Genomic DNA, 18,965 nt, shown 5'->3' on the forward strand with positions numbered 1-18,965 from the left:
CCACCAGGTGCCAGCTATGATCAATTGGGACCTGCCTACAGAGTCTAAGACTGCATCCAAGCACCAAAAAAGGAGTGCTGTGGTCAGCTAGCAGTGTCTGCCAAGCACCAGTACTATTGATATGGTTGATTAGCAATGTCTGCCCTGAGTGCAGCTTCATGAATGCCAAACATTGCTATTCATGATCTGGGCCAATTTTTCAGAATCAAGGACACTGAAAAAAAAAAAAATTATGTTTTCAGGAGATCTGGGTTCAATTGCTGGGTTGGAAGATCTCCTGGAGAAGGGGACAGCTACTCACTCCAGTATTCTGGCCTGGAGAATTCTATGGACTACAGTCCATGGGGTCGCAAAGAGTTGGACACAACTGAGCAATTTTCACTTACATATTCAAGTAGAATATTTTCCCATAAGACCATGTCAAATGGTGCCTGGACACAGAATAAGATAAATATGATTCCTTTTAGTGAATAAGACATTCCATTTACAATCCTTCAGCATTTTCTCAAGAAAGAAGTCTCTGTTTGGTTTCCATATACCTTCATCAGCTTCCCAACACTTGTTTATCTTCCCTTTAAAATAAGAGAGCAGATTTTCAGCAGGCAATAAACTAAACATTCTGTTTTATTGTACTCGCTTTGTGCTATTGCCTTTTATTTATACTGAACATTGGTTTTTTCATTTACAGAATCAACATAAAATTTTTCCTTAAATAAAACTATTAAAACAAAAATTGAACTGATTTAAAGAAAAATATCAAGTAAACAATAACATGATACGCACATGTATCAGCATGCTGCTGATGAACTAATGAGTGGGCTTCTGTCAGGTGCTCAATCAGTTGAAAGCAGGGCCTATAAATGCAGGCACTGCGCGCTTTCACACCTCAGCTGATAGCAGGAACATCTCGCGGTCTTCACCTCTGGGAGAATTCTTGTCATCACAAGTGTGATCAATGCCAGGGATAGAAGGACGAGAAGTGGACGGGTGGTGGGAGCACCAAGAAGGAAGGGGCTCGCCATGTGTGGTGGGGCAGGACTGCCATGTGAGGGGATGAGCCTCTTGCTGGGGCGGGCATGCCGGAACCTAGTGGACATGGACTGCTCGCCTCTCCAAGGCTTGACCTCAGAAACGTCAAAGTGCCAGGGGTGCCCCTGAGAGCTCGATGATAGCCACCCTGCATGAAGGCAGCAAGGGCACACGGAGACCAGGCATGGTGACGCCAGATAGGTTATTAATTCACCCAGGGACTACGATAGGATGTAGTCGACTCTGTGCAGGGCAGGGAATGGAACTGCCATCTGGAGGCAGTGTGCCAGCCTTTGAGCTGCAGAAAAGACCCCTCCAGTGGAAGTTGGAGCAGGAGGGGCCTGAGGGAGGGCTCCTATGACAGCATCAGGACCCGCCACTTGGAGGGGTTTACTTTCCAGCGGCTTGCCATAGTGGAAAGATCCAGCCCGCATCCACTTTGCTGGGCATTTGTGCACAGACGGGCCACAGCTGTAGGCAAGCATTCCGAGGTCACGAGAGACCCCAAAGGGGATGTGATAGACATACTTTGTCCCACCACCCTGTGTCCCTGAGGGCCTGTCCCTCCAGCACTGAATCTCGAGTTTGGGCACATGAGAGGAGGCAGTGTTTCCCTGTAAGGGAAGCAGAACTGCCACCTGAAGGATGAGGGGAGTTTGTCACCCAGATGAGGGAGGAGAGGGCCCCCCAGGAGCAGGAAATCACACGTACAAAGGAGTGGGGAAGTGAGGGAGTTCCGAGTGGCTCTGTAGGACTGTGTTGTTCAGTCGCTCAGTCATGTCCGACTCCTTGAGACCCCATGCACTGCAGCATGCCAGGCTCTTCTGTCCTTCACTGTCTCCAGGAGTTTGCTCAAACTCATGTCCGTTGAGTCAGCGATGCCATCCCACCATCTCATCCTCTGTCGCCCCCTTCTCCTCCTGCCTTCAATCTTTCCCAGCATCAGGGTCTCTGAGTAGGACTGTTGGGAGGATTCTAGATGGGAATGTCCCAACATGATGCTGGAGGACCAACAGGTCAAGAAGTTGTACTGAGGGCAGTGGTGAGCCATGGCAGGATTTTAAATCAGGAGCAGCACATGTATGCCCATTCTCTCTGTCATGTCTAACTCTTTGCAATCCCATGGACTGTAGCCTGCCAGGCTCCTCTGTCCATGGGATTTTCCAGGCAAGAATACTGGAGTGGGTTGCCATTTCCTTCTCCAGGAGGAGCAGCATAGCTCCATTTATGTTTTGGAAAGATTCCGCTGATTGTCCTGTGCTGGGGGGTGGGTGGGAGGGGTGTGATCCAGGCAGGAAGCCCAGTGAGTAAGCCAGGGTGAAGACCACTGGAGAACCACAAACTCTCCCTGAAAAGTAGCTATAGGGCTGGAGAGGAGAAATGCTTCAGAGGTAAAACCACAGGACTCCACGACGAATGAGGGAATGGGGGAATCAAAGGACCCCACCCCCAAAGTTCTTGGCTTGGGCAATAGGACCAGGGAGCAGCAACTGAGGTTTGGAAATCAACAGCTGAGTGTGCAGGACTGGGTGAGGCCCTCTGGGCAGAGATGTCCAGGGGTTGCTGGACACCGTGTCTCAGCAGGGGAAAAGCCTCATGGACAGGGAGTCCTCAAGCAGGCCTGGCGCAGCAGTGGACGGCCACCTGCCTCCCAGCTCTGGCTGTCTGTCTACACCAAGTAAGCTGGGTCCCGATCCTGGAGCTCTTGGAGGGATAGGTAGGCATCAGTGTTCAGGGTCAGGCAGGCAGTGGGGGCCCTGACTTGGCTTTGCCCGGGAGGGCTGGCCCAGGGGAAGCTGGTCCCCTCCCTTGGACTGGGGCCAGGTTCCTTCTCTCTTGCTTCTCCCAGCTCATGCTCTGGGGGTGACTGAATATCCACCAGGTCAGGGGCTTCCAGAACAGGAGGCCCCAGTGGCTGGGGGATCGAATCTCCAGGGATTCCCTCCTGTGGGCTGGAGGCCAGCCTCTCTTCACCAGCCCCAGTGCCCTGCTGGGAAGTGTTCAGGGGGCCTGGGCCACTGAGGAGACTCGGAGAGAAGAGCAGCAGGTCTTCTCCGGGGGGGAAGGTGCAGTAGGCATCGTCATCCCCTGGTGGAGTCGGCAGGGGTGGAAGGAGAGCTCCTTCAGAGGCCCTGGGCCCACCCTCATTAAGCTCCTCTGTGCATGGGTCGTAAACGAAGTACACCTGGCAGGCCTCAATCTCTAGGGCATCTGGGAGGTGGAAGAAGAAGTAGCCTTGGTTGGTGAAGCAGCTGGTCACCGAGTGGCCGCTGGTCTCAGCTAAGGACAATGAGCCCTTGTCCTGCTGCAGCAGGAACAGCTGTGTGGCCTTGGCGTCCCTGTCCAACACCTCCAGTGGGGAGATCTCGGGGTCTGGGCCACTGCGGCTGAAGGAGGACGAGGGGAAAGGTGAAGAGAGCCACTTCTGTGAAGAGAAAGGACAGTGGGAGGATGAGGGGGCCGTCTCTTCCAAACTCAGCAATAACCCCTAACTCCTCCTTCTTTAGCAGTAGATTCAGGGCTGCCGCCTCCGGGAAGCCCTCCTTGACTGCAACCCCTCACCCCCACCCCCACCTCCACCCCTGCTGCCCTACCTCCCAAACGCACACACATGCACACACACACAAACTCTGCCCATTGGTTTGGGGAATGTTCCACATCAGTGGGTGTGCCTGCTTCCCAGCCTCAGTACAGATCTTTCTGGCTCACTAGGGGCCCAGGGGATGTGTTGGGTCAATACCTGACTGCTTATTGAGCAGCTAGTATGTGCTCTTGCCTGGAGAATCCCATGGACAGAGGTGCCTGGTAGGCTGCAGTCCATGGGGTCGCTAAGAGTCGGACACGACTGAGCGACTTCACTTTCACTTTTCACTTTCATGCATTGGAGAAGGAAATGTCAACCCCCTCTAGTGTTCTTGCCTGGAGAATCCCAGGGACGGGGGAGCCTGGTGGGCTGCCATCTCAGGGATCACGGAGTCGGATACAACTGAAGTGACTTAGCAGCAGCAGTATTAGGAAACTAGTGCTGCTCCAGGTCCCAGGGACATAGAGACGGGTGGAATCCTCAGACTGACTGGTGGGGACCAGTGTGAGTGTCTGAACCAACCAACCAACCACTGCCAAAGCAGAAAGAGCCCTGAGAGTACATCACGACCACCATACGAATGCCCAGAGAGAGCCCGTGTCCTGGCCCTGATCACACAGCCAGCAGGTAGAAAAGCTGGTCTTCATGTTCCCCACTCACACTGCCATGGAACCATCTCCAGCGGGGAGCTAATGGTCCCGCCCCCTGCTTCCCACACACTCCACCCACTGAGAGAGGCAAGCACCCATCAGAAGCAAGCGCTTCTCAGTTGCTCTGGAGTGTGGAGAGCCCTGGCAAGGAGCAGGGAGACCCAGTTCCAGCCCTGGCCCTGGCATTCACGAGCTGTGTGACCCTGGGCAGGTGACTGCACCTCTTGAGCCTCAGTTCAGTAATAGTTAGCTGCCTCTTTCCTGACTGCCTCACTATGGCCCAGCAAAGAGATGTTAAAGAAGAAAATGAGGATGGAAACACTTAGCACAGGTAGCATGCACATGGCCAGCAGAGGTGTAGGGGACAATATCCCTCTGAGGACAGGGTGATGGGGCAGGAGGGTGCACTTGAGAACCCCAACAGCCTTCTGTCCTGGGAGCCTTCTGCAGCTGGACTGTGGTCCCCTGAGCACAGGGGCCAAGTGTGACGGGTCTCCCTGCACCCTTGTGTCCAGCGTGGGGATCCAGAGGCCCGGTCGATATATTGCAGGTGAATTAATGGCTGGACCACTTGACAGCATCTACCCCCTTCCCCAAACCAGGTGTTCATGTTACAGGAGAAAAGGCCAAGAGAGAAGGACAGTGAGGGCCAGCTAAGGGTGGCAAAGGACAGAGGCATGGGAGAGAGGGCAAGAGCCAGGCCGGGTGGGGCTCCAACACTCCAAGAGGCAGCGGAGGGCAGGGCCAGGCAGCAGTGCTGAGCAGCGGCCAGAAGGAAAGGGCAGCCCTGTGGCCTGCGCTGGTGTGCTGGGCCTCTGAGCTGTGTGGTTAGCCACTTCCGGGGCCTGGGCCTCCATCCACAATGCCTTGAAGTGGACGTGGGCAAGGGAGGGGGGATTGTGGTGCGGCACAGGAAGAAATTCATCCCTATCACACACAATGGCACACGCGCTCCTGGGTCCCACGGACAGGGCAGTGGGCCCTGGGGTCTTGGAGCTCGGGGGTCTGGGGCAGAGAGGCAGAGAGGAGCTGGCCTATCACCCAGATGCAGAGGAGAGGGTGGGGGTCCCTCTCGGCCATCTGTCACCCCCAGTCACACCTGCACCCCCAGGGCCTTTTTGGGATACCCCCCACCACACACAGAAGGCCTGGGCCAGGCATTTTGACCTGGGGTTGATCTCATGGGAAGATGCAGCTCTCTAGAAAGGACCGCAGTCCTGCCTCAAAATGTCCCAAGCCCATTGACTCAGAAGGACCTCAAGCTGGAAGTGGTCTGAGGCTGCATCTAGTCCAGCTTCCCACTAGGAATCCCTTCTGCTATGTGACCAACACATAGTCAGCCAAGGCTGGCTTGAATACCTTTGTTGGTGGGGAGATCACTACCTTTCAGGCTAAAGGAAAAGTTATAAGGAGATACATAACCCCACATAAACAGCACTGCAGGCAAGATGTGCCCAGACCTGGGAGTTTTCCAGAGACTTCCAGAAGGGGCCCTGATCAGCCCCGATAGAGAATGCCAAAGCCGGCTTGTGACAGGCCTGCTGCAGCATGGCTTCCCAGCCTCTGGGCATTTCTCTCGACCTCTGTCCACTCCTGCCTCACCCCCCTCCACCAACACCAATCTAGGGAGCCTAGAGTATGGGGTGGGGTGGCAGAATTGGCCCACCACACCTCCCTCCCCCCGTAAGCTTCCTTCCTGAAGCACGCGTGTGGGCTGAGGGAGACAACTGAACTCTGCACGGCATTCAGAGCATTCCGACATACAGGGTGCACTTTTAAAATGAATCTGTTTTGTAACTAGAAATGCCTAAAGGCCTTGCTAGCATTTGTGATAAATCATGGAGGCTGGCCGGGAGGATTTTTCAAGAGCAGGGAAAGCACTAGCCCCTAAGAGCAGATCTGCACAAGAGAGAGGGGTGAGAACTTGGACCCGGTGAATCCTGCCCCAACAGCAGCCCAGTGCAGGTAATTCCAGTGAGGGTTTTGTGAGCATTAACTGTGTGCTGGGCTATTTCCTTGGGATCATAAGCATATTAATATTATCTCACCTTACCCACCCACCCATTTTATAGGTGAGGAAACTGAGACACAGAGAGGTTCTCTAACTTGCCCCAGGCCACACAGCCAGGAAGTGGTGGAGCCAGAATTAGAGCCCAGATAGGCTGGCTCACTCAGATGGGCGCTGCTATTCAGCCTGAGAACGCTGGTACCAGAACTGGGGAAAGGGGTCCAGGGCTTCCCAGGTAGCGAAGTTGTTAAAGAATCTGCCTGCCAGTGCAGGAGATGCAAGAGACTTGGGTTCGATCCCTGGGTCAGGAAGATCCCCTGGAGGAGTTCATGGCCACCCACTCCAGTATTCTTGCCTGGAGAATCCCAGGGACGGAGGAGCCAGGCTGGCTACAATCCATGGGGTTGCAAAGAGTCCAGCACGACTGTGCACACACATACCCGCGAGGCAGCTGACTTTACATTTCTTCGCCCAAAGTGCAAAACCCACTGTTGTGCACCTCCTTCCCACCCTGTCCACACCCCAGCCCCGCCTCTGGCCAGCCTGTGTCAACTGCCTGCTCTGTCCTCCTCCTCCAGACTCCTACCTGGAAATCTCCTCCATGCTCAGAGCTCAGCTGGGGAAAAAACTCCGAGGGGTCTGGGATGTGACACTTGAGAACGTTCTTCAGCCTGCAGAGGGGAGAGGAGGGAGGGAGCAAGGGTGAGAAGAGAAAGGAGCCCACAGTGTCCTGCCATGAGTCCCGCAGCTCTGAGCACAGGGCGCAGTGCCTCACCACACACGTTATTTTGTCAATGTTGATTGCATGCCCGGTAAGGGAGGGTATTGTGCTGGGCACTGAGAACACAAGAAGAGTCAACAGAGGAGGTCCCTGCTCTTAAGGAGCTGACATTCTAATGGGGAGCCAGTCAATAAACCAAGTGTGAGAGCAGAAGGACGTGGGGGTGGGTGGCCACAGAGAAGACTGGAGCAGAGTGAGCCACGAGGAGGGAGGTAAGAGAGAGGCCAGACTGTGGGCCTCCTAGTCAAGGCTGCCATGGACAGTGGCTCAAGTTGTGCATTGCCCAAGGGTGCCTGGGTTTGATTTTTTTTTTAAGGGGGAGGACCGATGGTGACTGGAAGCTGAATACCAGCCCATGCACTGCTTGCCAAGCTGAGTGCCCCAGTGTCTGTGTGCATCCACTTCAAGATGTATGCCTCAAGACCCCAGGAAACCTGGCTGCTGCCCAGAAGTCCAGGCTCGGATCCCAAACTTCCTTCTGGTCTCTGACCACACCCACTTTCCTATACTCTCCGTTCCTGGAATGCTCCCCCCTTGTTTCCACCCAAGGTCTTTGCACAGGCTTGTCCTCTGCCTGGGATGGGCGAGCTCCTGACCCTTTCCTGCCTGGTTTGCTCCTCCTCCAGATTTCAATGCCATCATCACCTCCTCGGGGATGCTTACGCTGGTCACCCCTTAGCTGAGGCTCCCCTTCCTGTTGTCTACTTCCAGTACTTCTAGCACCTTCTTTCCTTCACCACCCTAATCTCATGTCATTATAAACCTGCGTGATAAATATCGGCCATCCCCGATGGGACAGTGAGTCCATGAAAATGTGATGACATGCCTGTGGCTGTGCTTACGTTCCCAGCACTCAGCACCATACCTGGTTCTGAGCTGGTACTCGGCAAATAAAGGAAAGAACAAGTGAATGGTCAGGCCCATAATGACACCCCACCCCCCACCACAGGCTCATATACATATACATGCTCAAGTCCTGAGCCTAATGCTCGGGGTAGAGCTCCCATGGGGTTCTCCCTGTGCCTCTCCTCTTGGGCTGGTCCCTTGGGCCTCCTTCTTTGGGAGGAAAGGCCAGATGTTAGGAAGGGAGGGCCCTTGGGATGGCAGAGGGAGCATTGGAGTGTCAGAACACAGGGCTCAGCCCAGAAGCTGACCTGGCCATGGGGGATGTCATACCGAGACGCGAAAGACGGGGAAGGGAGCATTCTCCTTACCGTAGCCTGATGCACTGGAAGCTGCCCAGAAAGTAAACCAAGAGGACAAGACCAAAGAAACTGCCAACGCCCAAGAAGATGGGGACCAACCAAGGGAGAGGTGGGATCTTCTTCTCGGTTTCTGCCCAAGGGGTAGGAAGAGGAGAAGGGGAGGCGTTAAAGAAGTGTGCCCTGCCCTGAGTCACTCCAGCATCCCCCACACATAACGTGGTGCTGAGGGACAGGATGACCACTGACCCAAGGCCTTTATAGGGTCCCAGCTGGTCCAGCAGAGCTGCTGTGTACCTGGCTGACATGGGGGGCATCGCATGCCTTCATCACAGCAGCCCTGCCGTGGTACCATGCTACCCACTTCACAGACGAAGAAATAGGCTAACAGGTGAAAACAGCCCACCCCAGACCTTGGCAGAAACCAAAAGCTTGAGGTTAAATGGTAGAGAAAAAGGAAAGAGCCTCTCCACTAACTCACAAGGCCTCTGAGAAGTCACATCCCATCACCAAATCCTTGTTCCCATCTGCAAAACTTGCCCACATTTCCCACCCTGCAGGTCACATCCAGTGAGCTAAAGATAGTCAAAGGGTGCTGAACACATACCCCAAGACTGCCCCGCCAGTCTCTTTCTCCTTTCCAGGCTGCATCCCCATCTCAGCTTCCCATCAGTACCTGCAGGGACTGTCCTGAAGGCCAGGGGCTGGCTCCAGTGGCTCCAAACCTCATGGCTGCCTAGGTGGGGCTTGGCCCGCACCTGAAGCTCATATTCCGTGCCTGGAGTGAGATTCTCCAGGAAGATCCATCGCTGGTTCTGCTTGAGGATCAGTAGCGGGACGTCCTTGGGCAGAGACGGGGCTGTCAGACCAAAGGGGTCTGCACTGCCCCCTCACTTCCTGTGGCAGGGCTGGCTGAGCGTATGAGCAGAGCAGTGCCTTCCTTTATCCCTTCCAGCCCTCCACCCTGCACTGTCCCCCACTCCTACAGGAAGGCTCCCCAACTAGCCACTTGCAGGGGCCCCAGGAATCAGGGTCTTCCTGAACTCCTCCCCATCTCTCAACTCCAGTATCCAAAGCCATCTGTCAATCAGCTGGTTCCACCTCCAGAACCTATTCTGGACCCTTCCCTCTTCTCTGCACTCCTTCCTCCTGCAGGTCTGAGCCCCCATGACCTCTGAGCCCCGTCCAAGGTCTCCCTCCTTCCCTGTGCCCCGCACCCCTGTGCCCCGCTGCAGTCTCTTCTCCACTCAGCCATAAGGAGGGGTTTCCCATAGACCTCTTCCTGCTCGGCGTCACCTTTTTTGCTTTTTTTCCAGCGCGCCAGACACACAGGCCGTCTCTTGTCTTTGCAATGGTTCTTTCCTCTGCCTGGAAGACCCTCCCCAGATCCTCAAAGGCTCAATTCCTGCCTAAGCCCCAGATCTCAGAAAGGCCTGGTCGCATGAATCTGAAGGAGCCTGGCCCAGGCCTTCTCAACTGTGCTATCACAATGAAATCTCATGAGAGTATGTAGAAACATCACAGAGTCTCTTCCTATGCCCCATGCAAGTTTCCTCAGAGGCAGCTTGTCAGATCTCCCTCCATTCTCGCCCCAGCATCCAGCATGGAGCAGGTACTCAGGGAATGTTTGTTGAGTGAGAGAGCGAGTAAAGGAAAGGGTAAGTGAACGAATAAGTGATCAACCTCTGTGCCTTAGACCACACTGGATTTGAAGAGGGCACAGTGGCTGCCCAGGCCCTCTGAAATCTTCAGAGGGGGAGTCTGCTGCCTCTTAGCTTTGTAAATCTTGCCTAGAAACTGCCACCGGCAGGACCCCTAGGGTGCCAGGGGGCCTCAGAGAGACGGTGTTGGGGGGGCAGTTCCAAGGAGCAGCAGGGGTTGATTAGGGGCTTCTGTGGCTTTGCTGAGATGAAGGATGGGCAGGGTGCCCAGGACAGGGAGGAGTCAGGGCAGGTGGGACGGAGCCAGGTACTCACCTCCCAGCTGCGGCCTGCAGACCTAGTCCGGACCTCAAATTCCATGACGTCTTGGATGTAGTGGGATACCTGGGAGATGGTCCAGGTTATGTTGCACCTACGGGTCTCTATGTGGGCGACTTGGAGTGAGTGGGGTGGAACCAGACGAACTGGAGACAGGAGAGAGACAAAGGCAGACAGAACAAGCTTGGGGGGTGCCACATGCTGATGCTGAGATGAGAAAGCCGAGCCGAGCTCCCACCTCCACCTTTGTACCTGCTGTTCCTCCCTGCTGGCATTCTCTTTTCCCAGGGATCGGCAGGTCCCTGCTCAAACATCACCCATTCAGAGAAGCTTACCCCGCCCACCCACCACTCTCTGTCCCCGTTGCTTGTTTCATTTTTCTACCTAGTACTTATCATCATCTGATATATTAAATATCTACTTCTGATTCTTTATTCGTTTTCTGTCTGCCCCACCAGACTGAGCTCTCTGAGGGCAAGGACTTGATCTCTGGAGTATCCTTGGTGCCTGGAACGTTACCCAGCACATGGTGGGCACTTGATTAGATATCTGCGGAATGAATGAATCGAGGCAGCCTTTCTCTGCACTCAGATTTGATCAGAGAATTATCTGGATCATCTCATTCATTTAATTTAATTCTACGTCAGCAATCTTATATAATAATAAGATTGTATGATTCTGAAGTTCAATTGATCTAAATTTTTATACTTCTGAGATTCTATAGAACTCCACAAATGTTTATTGTGATATTTCTGTGTCTTGGCTTATAGATTCTTAAGCAACCATGTTGTTGTGGTTGTTCCTTAGTCGCTAAGTCGTGTCTGACTCTTTTCAACCCTATGGACTGTAACCCACCAGGCTCCTCTGTCAGTGGAATGTCCCAGGCAAGAATACTGGAGTGAATTACCATTTCCTTTTCCAGGGAATCTTCCTGATCCAGGAATCAAACCCACATCTGCTGCATTGCAGGTGGATTCCTTACCTCGGAGCCACCACAGAAGCCCTACAGCAACTCTAGGCAGCAGGTAACTAGTTATCCCCACTTTACAGGTGAGGAAACTGAGGCTCAGACATGTTAAATGACCTGCCAGTCAGATTACACTCAGTTAAAGTAGGGTTGCATTTAGAAACCTTGGATCTCACTCTATGCTCCCATCTCTTTCCTGGAGATGACCTCCAAGGTTGGAGATGGAGAGGGGGATAGGCTAGAGGTGGGGGAAGCCACTTAGTCATTCACCAACCTTCCCCCAGCACCACCCAGATCAGCCCTGATGCTGAGTATTCCGAACAGAGTTGTAAGGATGGCAGAAGTTCTGCCCTCAGGAAACTCACAGCCCAATGAGGGAGACAGACCCATTATCAGGCAGCAAAGACCCAGGACATAAACACCCTGAAAGAGGAGGTACCAAGGGCTCCAGGAGTCTGGGAAAGCCTCCTGGAGGAGGTGACTCCTCATTGAACTTGAAGCGTGAGTGACAATTTTTGGGGTGACAAGAGCCTTTCAAGCAGTGGGTCCATGGTGTGCAAGTGTTTAGAGGCATGGAAGGGCAAGTTGAACCTGGAGAGCTGGCCGTTGGTATGGCAGGAATATAAGCCACAAGAGGAGGCATGCTGGAGAAGGAAGCCAGGCCAAGTGGCCTTGAACACCAGGATAAGTGTCGGGGACTTCATCCCAAGTTCAGTGGGCAGTGAGTTGCTCAGATGGGGATGTGGAAGTTGATGGGGAGATAGTAGAAACTAGAGAGGGAGACAGGGAGGGAGGTGGCTGCCCACCCCATACCAGCTCCACCCTGGAGTCCTTACTCACTGTAATCAAAGGGCGTGATATCCTGGGTAATTATCCTCGTCCACTTCCCGCCTTCAGAGCACATCACCGTCAATTTCATGAAGTCCACTACGGTCAGTTTCTGAGACTGCATGGGAAGGAGGCTGGGGATGTAATTGCCAGTAGCTGGTATGGGGACGGAGAGGCTGCTGGGATATGGATGGCAGGGGAAACCACGGCTGTAATAAGCTGGACCCCTCCCTGAGATCCTCCATCTAAGACACGGCTCAGCAAACTTTATGGAAAGGATCAGATAGTTAATATTTTTGACGCTGCAGGTCATATGATCTCTGTCACAACTATTCAGTGTTGCCATTGGTGCTGTCCTGCAAAAGCAGCCATAAAAAAACAGGAGAGCAAATGGGTGTGGCTGTGTGCCAATAAAACTTAATTTATAAAACCAGACAGTAGGCAGGAGCAGAGCTGAGTGGCTGACACCTCAATAACCTCGGATCCCTCCTGCCCGGGTCAGTCATCTGCTCTCCCTGGATGCTGCCTCCTTCCTCCTTTCTCCTACCTCCCCAGCCCAGGAAGCCCACTCTGCCGCAGCCCCTGACCACTGGGTATGCTTGGGCCTCCATAAGAAAGATGCTCCTCTGCACCCACTGCCCCTCTGGCCACCCCTCTTAGCTCTGGTTACTCACTTCTGGAGAAGGTCCCAGGACCAGGTTGCATGCCCAGGATCCCGGCTTCACTCGTTGCAGCTCACAGGTGTGGTTCCAATTTTTTGCAGGAAAAACCAGCTCTCTTTGAAGAAAAAGAGGGACCCCTTCAGAGCTGGCCTCAGGAGGGTCCCCGTGCAGCATTACTGATCTGATCCCGGCTCTATGCCAACCCCATCTGCCCCGCTTCCTTTTGTGAGCATCTCTCCCTCACTCCTCATCTCAGTCAAGCCCCAGGGCAGCTAAAGTGATCCAGAAACAAATCCGTTCAGGGCACATGGCCCTTTCCACGTAAAGCCCTTCAAATTCTCCCCATAGGGTGCAGGCGTTCCTTAACAGGCCCTCCAGAGCCCCTTAGAATCACCACCTACCTGGGAGCCAAGGTCAAAGCCGCCCTGCTGGCTGCTACCAGCTGGATGTTTGGATCAGCGACCCTTCACCAGTTCCTTCCCAGCCGGCAGGTTCGTTCCCCAAGCCTCTCCCCAGTCCCCTGTCCCCACAGCTGCCCTAGGCATCTCACAAATTCCCAGGTTATTCAAAAACTTTGGGGAAACCCATTAGGTCCTCCTTGCCTCTAACATCGAGTCCATCCTCGGCGTATCAGGCGAGCAGCCCAGTGTCTCCAAACTACCTAGTCTGGCTCATGCCCAGCCTTGCTACTGCAGCTCGGATCGCACACCCACTGCAACTCAGGCTCCAGGAGTCTAAATATCTGACCCCCCAGTTCTTCCAGACCCCTGTGACATCAGCAGTCTGTGGGTCTTATTAGTCCAAAATTCTCAAAGTGTAGAGTTCTTGGAGTTTGATTTCAAGAGTGTAAAGTTCAGGATGATACGACCTCCATGCCCTGTGGTTCCGTACATTTGCCCGTCAACCCCACACGCACCTTGGAGGCTGACGGCTGTGCAAGTAGCAGGCGGTGGCCCGCAGGCCCTCATCATGGTTCCAGGTGCAGGAGACGTTGGCTCTCGAGTTATAGAAGCATGTGATGTTGGAAGCATTTGCCTTGAAGATGCTTCGTGTGGGGCTGGGTGTAGGCCACACACGGCCTACAAAGGTTCTCCTGCCATGCCTGTCCCTACCAGGTGAGGAGATGCTCAATCCTGGTGGGCAGAGAAAGGGTTCATGGGTCCGCTTCAGAGAGGACAAAACTGAGTCCCACAGCCCGCAAGGACCCCCAGACTGGTCGAGGCAGGGCAGAGACAAGAAGACATTGTCTTCCTGGGATTCGGAGAGGCCCGTGGGTACAGTGTAGACAGGATGGTCGAGGGAGAAGGTAGATACCCGGTCTCTGGTCCCATTGGCCCCGTCCCCCACCTCCTACCCCTGCTGATGGGGCTTCTGCCAAGAATCAGGGGTCTCAGAACAAGTTCTAGAAGGGCCTTGGCCTCCCTCCTGAGGGAAAGCCCAGCTCTGCAGAAGCCAGGGTCCTTACCGTTCTCTGCTGTAGATGCCTGAGGGATGGCCAGGGACAAGAGGAGGACAAGGAGGGACAGACAGCAGGACAGAGCCGGAGCCGCCATCACATCCACGGGCGGGGGCTGGGGAAGGGAGCCCTGGATGGAGGAAGAAGGGGAGAGGGCGCGAGTGAGCAGCCAGCCACCTCCTCCCCCACCCAAGAGACAGGCTGGGCACTGCCCTCCCGAGGTGCGCCTGTCGGCTCCCCGCCATGCCAGCCTCAGGCCTTTGCACCTGCGCACCCCTCTGCCCCACACATGCTCTTTCCTTTCCTTTGGAGATTCAGGGCCCCGTGTTGTCATTGCTGAAAGGACTCTCTAGCATGTCTAACCTTGTTCAAATGTTGGGGAAAATAAGTCCCAGAAAGAGGAAAGACCTGCTTACATCCACGTAGAGAGGCCAGCACAGAGCTGGAATTAGAACGTACCTCCTCTCTACCCAGCTGCCTGCTTAACCACACCAAAACCATTTGTCGAGAGGTTCCTCTATGCCAGGCTGTACTTTAATTAAACCTTTAACCATGGCAATCAGGGTATCTACTGGAGATACACTCATTATTCCCATTTTCAGATGAGAAACTGAGGTGCAGAGAGATGAAACAAATTACCCAAGGTCGCACAGCTCATAATAGGCAGCTGTGGAATCGGAGCCAAGAAACACTGCCTGGAGCCCAGTGAATTGTGCTGATCACCTCATAACAATACCTCATAGTAATTCTAGAGGAGGTGAGTGCAGTGGGGGATGGGGACTAAGCCCTCACACTGTGCTAGGGTTTCGTGTGCACCAGCTCATCTAACGGAGAAGGCAATGGCACCCCACTCCAGTGCTCTTGCCTGGAAAATCCCATGGACGGAGGAGCCTGGTGGGCTGCAGTCCATGGGGTCGCCAAGAGTTGGACACGACTGAGCGACTTCACTTTCACTTTTCACTTTCATGCATTGGAGAAGGAAATGGCAGCCCACTCCAGTGTTCTTGCCTGGAGAATCCCAGGGACAGGGAAACCTGGTGGGCTGCCATCTATGGGGTCGCACAGAGTCGGACACGACTGAAACAACTTAGCAGCTGCAGCAACAGCAGCTCATCTAATCTGCCAGCAGCAGGGGCTGGGAGCATGTATTGTCTCCTTACTCCGATGAGGAGGCCAAGGCTCTAAGCCATAAGCCCACCCAAGGTCACATCGCAGAAGAAGCAGAGCTGGATTTCCACCCCCGGACTGCACCCTGAGGCCCATTCCCTCTCATCATTCTGGCCCACCCAGACTCTGTCCCAGAGGTAGGGCCCACAGCTTCCCCTCCCTGGGGAGTCAAACCCTGGCAGGGGCAGCGAGTATCTGACCTGGTTGTGGAGAAGGGCCCAAACAGGTACCCGGGGGCACCTCCTTGCCTGGCCTACTGTCTCCCCAGGGCAACGCTCCCAGGATGGGGCTATTTGCCTCTTTCTTTGGATCCTCCAACCCGCGATAGCACAGAGCGCAAGGCTGGGACCCCAGAGGCTGGGACCCCAGAGGCTGGGGAGCCCAAGAACGCAGCTCCAACAAGCCCCTAGTGCCCTCTCTTTGTGGATCATGGCCCTGGGGCCCCCCAGAAGGAGTTGCCTAGGGCCAGACCTCCACCAGCAGGGTCACCCTAGGCCCAGGACAAGATCTGGCACAGAGCCTCTGTATGAGAAGAGAAGGGTAGAGGCAAAGGTGTGCAAGATTACAGGAAGGTCAGGGCCAAACCACAGCCCCAGCCTACATGAGTCGGGCAGAAGAAGCATCATCTAGGATGAGTTCCCGCCACCCATAGCCAAAAGGGTGCAGCGGAACCCCGAGAGGGCAAAGAGCAAGGAGGATGGGATGAGGAGGGCTCCCAGCTGTCTCTGAGGCTGCCCCCTTCTGCAGAGGAGGAGAGAGAGTTTCAGGTCAGTTAAGAAACCTGCTCAAGCTCTCAGAGGAATGATGAGGCCCAGCCTCAGGGAGGGCAAGTGGGATCTCTGAATCCCCAGCTGGCTCCATCCTGGATTCTCACACACACCTGTGCCCTGCCCTTCATGACTGCACAGCCGAGCACACTCACGGACTCGTTAGGTCCCCACCTCGCCCTGGGAATGTGTGTTGTTATCCCCATTTGATAGGTGTCAGGACTGTCAGAGCTGCCCAAGGAACCGGATTTTAACGCAGGTCATCTGATGTCAAGTTAGAGGAGGATAGTGATGATAGCGATGGTGACGGAGCTGATGGTGATGGTGATGGAGGGGGTCGTGATGATGGTGGTCCTGATGGCTAATGCTCAGCCCCCACTCTGCCCAGCACTGTCCTTAGCACTTTCAGGTATTACCTCACTCAACGTTCACAGCAACCCTGTGAGTAGATAACTGTTATGACTCCTTTTCTCAGATGAGGAAACTAAGGCCCTTGTAAGCCTCTTGGGCTGGAGTTGGGATTTGAACCCAGTCAGTATAGCCTGAGGCTCTGCCAGGGCTAATATTGTGGGATGTGGGGTACCGAGAGGCTGGGGGAGGGTTTGAAGCAGGGGCTCGGTAGTCTGAGTCACATCCCACCTGACCTTTGAAGCAGGGGCTCCATCTCCCCTCGGCTTCTCCGGCCAACCCCTCATCTCCCACTCTAGGACTCTCTCTTGCTGTTTAAGTTTGGGAGCATCTCCCCAGCTGTGTGTGGGATGCTGGCTTTGGGGGAAGAAAGGGGACCCTTGGGGGTGGCTCCACCCCTTAGGTGTTCCAAATACAGTTCAGGGTGGGAGGCCTCAGCCCCCAGGAGTGGAGTAAAACTCTGACCTTCAGGGAGTTCTACCCCCTTTGGGGGCACCTGGAGACCCTCCTGACCTGCTGGGTCACACATACAAGTAAGGGACAACAAAGATGAACTCAAGCTCAGGAGCCTAGCCTGCAGCCCAGGGCTCCCAGAAACCTCCCAGAACACCCACTTCATAGCCAGGTCTCAGAGGGGCCCCTCTCCTTTTCCCTCACCCCACAGCCTCCTGAGGTACCCTTTACACAGGGGCACATCCCCAGTGCAGGCCACATCTCTCCCACCCACACTCCACACCCTCTCTGGGCACCCAGCACATCTGAGTCTCAGCCAGCCTTCCCCTTCTCAGGCCTCAAACCTCCTTTTCCACTCCTCTCGGTTAGGGGACCCTGCACAGGGCCTGGGAAAGCCCCTCATCCCAGAGTAGCTCCTGGCTTCCCACAGGGAGAGTTGGGAGGGAGGGAAAGACTAGAACCTGAAGCCAGAGACATGGGAACAGGGCCTGCCCCATCCCTGGGGGATTCTAAGATAAGCCTGGGGGCAAGGGCTGAGAGATGGCAGATCAGGCAGAAACTTCTGGTGGGTCTGAGTCAGAGCTGAAAGAAATCCCCGTGACCTTCATCTCCAGCCCCCTGGCTGGTGGCAGGGGTCAAGAGGGAAGCTTCGGCTACCTGGGGACCAGGCCAGGCAGGGCCAGGGCAGGGTGGGTCTTACCTGGCTGGGACATGGAGCTGCGATGCGCTGTATCTGCTTCTCTCCGCTGCTGGGACCGCAGCCATCTCCCCAGGGCCGGGCTCCAGCTCCCTCGGCCCAGGTAGTAGACGGCTGACGGCGAGCAGGCAGAGACTAAAACCCCAGGGCCAGCCCACTTCCTGTGCAGAGGATGGAGGGGGTAAGGCCTGGGGGTGGGAAGGCGGGGGAGATCTGACTGGTTAGAAAGCCTGAAACTCCTGCAGCACCAGGGGCCAGATAAAGATCTCCCTCCTCTGCTGGGGGCGGCTGGGGTATGGGGGGGTCGGGGCGGGGGGCCACTGTGGGTGTTGCGGTAGCAGGCGCGCGCGTGCACGGTCGCACACATGTCACTCTCAAATAGGCGCCACGCTGCACACAAGAGCCTGCGGGGACAAGACCCCTTCTTCTCCCTCTCATGCCACCCCCTCCCCATCTCACAGGCCGCCTCAGGCCTCTGACACCTTCATCCAGTCACACACATGTCCACTAACACCCAGGCCTCGCTCAGACCCGTCCCTTTAGGTGTGCCCCAGCCATGGAATGAGACATGCCAACTCCCTCAGACACCCTTTCTCACCCGGCCTTCCAAGAAGCCCCTGACTCAGTTTAGCATTCAGGGATGACTATTTGGGGGGCCTTTGCAAACAATTGCAATCAAATTGGCCACTTATTGAACATTCTAGAACCTTCCTCTGCCTCTCAAGTCATGGTTTATAATCCGCTTTCTCCTCCTTTCCTTGGCAGAGAGAATCAGTTCCAGGCTTTTTCTTTTTTTTAATACCGAGCAGTTACAGACCCCCTGTTTGGGAGGGTGCATGTCCACCTATATCCAGTGTCACAGGCCTAGGGACCCCGTGACGTTCCATCCAGTGTCAGAAGAAGCAACTCTGCTCTCTCTTTATTCTAAACTATCTGCCTCGGGGAAGGTTTTCCTGTGAGCTGCCATCTCTTTCACCACCGGGAATCAGGTGAACAGGACGGGGAGTGAAAAGAGCAGCTCTGCAGAAGTTTCTGTCAGCAGAGAAGTGAGAAAACAGAGTTGAAGACCCTGAGAGACAATCAGGCCAACTCCCTTCTGAGCAGGAGGCAAGAGCCAGTGTGGCCGAGAAGAAGAGCTGAGTCGAGGCTCCTGGAAGCTGGGTGACCCGCCCGCCTGTGCTTCCCTGCCCACGCCTGTAGAATGAGGGGTGGCTGTTCCTGCGGGGCTGTCAGGAGGACCGAGCAGCAGGAGGGCGTGAGTCTCTCACCTGGTGACCCCCTGGAGTGGGCCCTCAGAAGCCCATCTCCCCCTCCCCTAGAGCAAGTC

The 18,965-nt window shown here is 54.9% G+C and overlaps 1 protein-coding gene across 3 annotated transcripts; it reads right to left on the minus strand.

Annotated features, from left to right (window-relative positions):
• Positions 1–606: 606 nt before the first annotated feature.
• On the minus strand, positions 607–17,805 carry IL2RB (interleukin 2 receptor subunit beta). Of its 3 annotated transcripts, none has more exons than XM_069585352.1 (10): positions 17,642–17,805; positions 14,156–14,276; positions 13,607–13,823; positions 12,703–12,805; positions 12,041–12,146; positions 10,231–10,379; positions 8,931–9,096; positions 8,267–8,387; positions 6,858–6,942; positions 607–3,454 (listed from the first exon to the last, which is right to left on the minus strand). In XM_069585352.1, exons 2-10 carry the CDS (start codon positions 14,241–14,243, stop codon positions 2,699–2,701), a joined length of 1,791 nt encoding a protein of 596 aa, XP_069441453.1. In that variant the 5' UTR covers positions 14,244–14,276; positions 17,642–17,805; the 3' UTR covers positions 607–2,698. The 3 variants fall into 3 exon arrangements, with proteins under 3 accessions (XP_069441453.1, XP_069441452.1, XP_069441454.1); XM_069585351.1 differs by having other exon boundaries at positions 8,862–9,096; XM_069585353.1 differs by having other exon boundaries at positions 8,862–9,096; positions 12,041–12,207; positions 17,642–17,771.
• Positions 17,806–18,965: the final 1,160 nt, after the last annotated feature.

The sequence above is a fragment of the Ovis canadensis genome, chromosome 3 (assembly GCF_042477335.2).
Source record: "Ovis canadensis isolate MfBH-ARS-UI-01 breed Bighorn chromosome 3, ARS-UI_OviCan_v2, whole genome shotgun sequence".
Taxonomy (NCBI): domain Eukaryota; kingdom Metazoa; phylum Chordata; class Mammalia; order Artiodactyla; family Bovidae; genus Ovis; species Ovis canadensis.

What these genes read in the sequence shown, in the direction of transcription:
- IL2RB (XM_069585351.1), bottom strand. Translation starts at nt 14,243, where the DNA reads ATGGCGGCTCCGGCTCTGTCCTGCTGTCTGTCCCTCCTTGTCCTCCTC. An exon ending in CTGCAGGCCGCAGCTGGGAG is followed by an intron (nt 9,097 to 10,230) that starts GTGAGTACCTGG and finishes TCTCTGCCCAAG; the next exon opens with GACGTCCCGCTACTGATCCT. An exon ending in TTCCAGTGCATCAGGCTACG is followed by an intron (nt 6,943 to 8,266) that starts GTAAGGAGAATG and finishes TCCCCTCTGCAG; the next exon opens with GCTGAAGAACGTTCTCAAGT.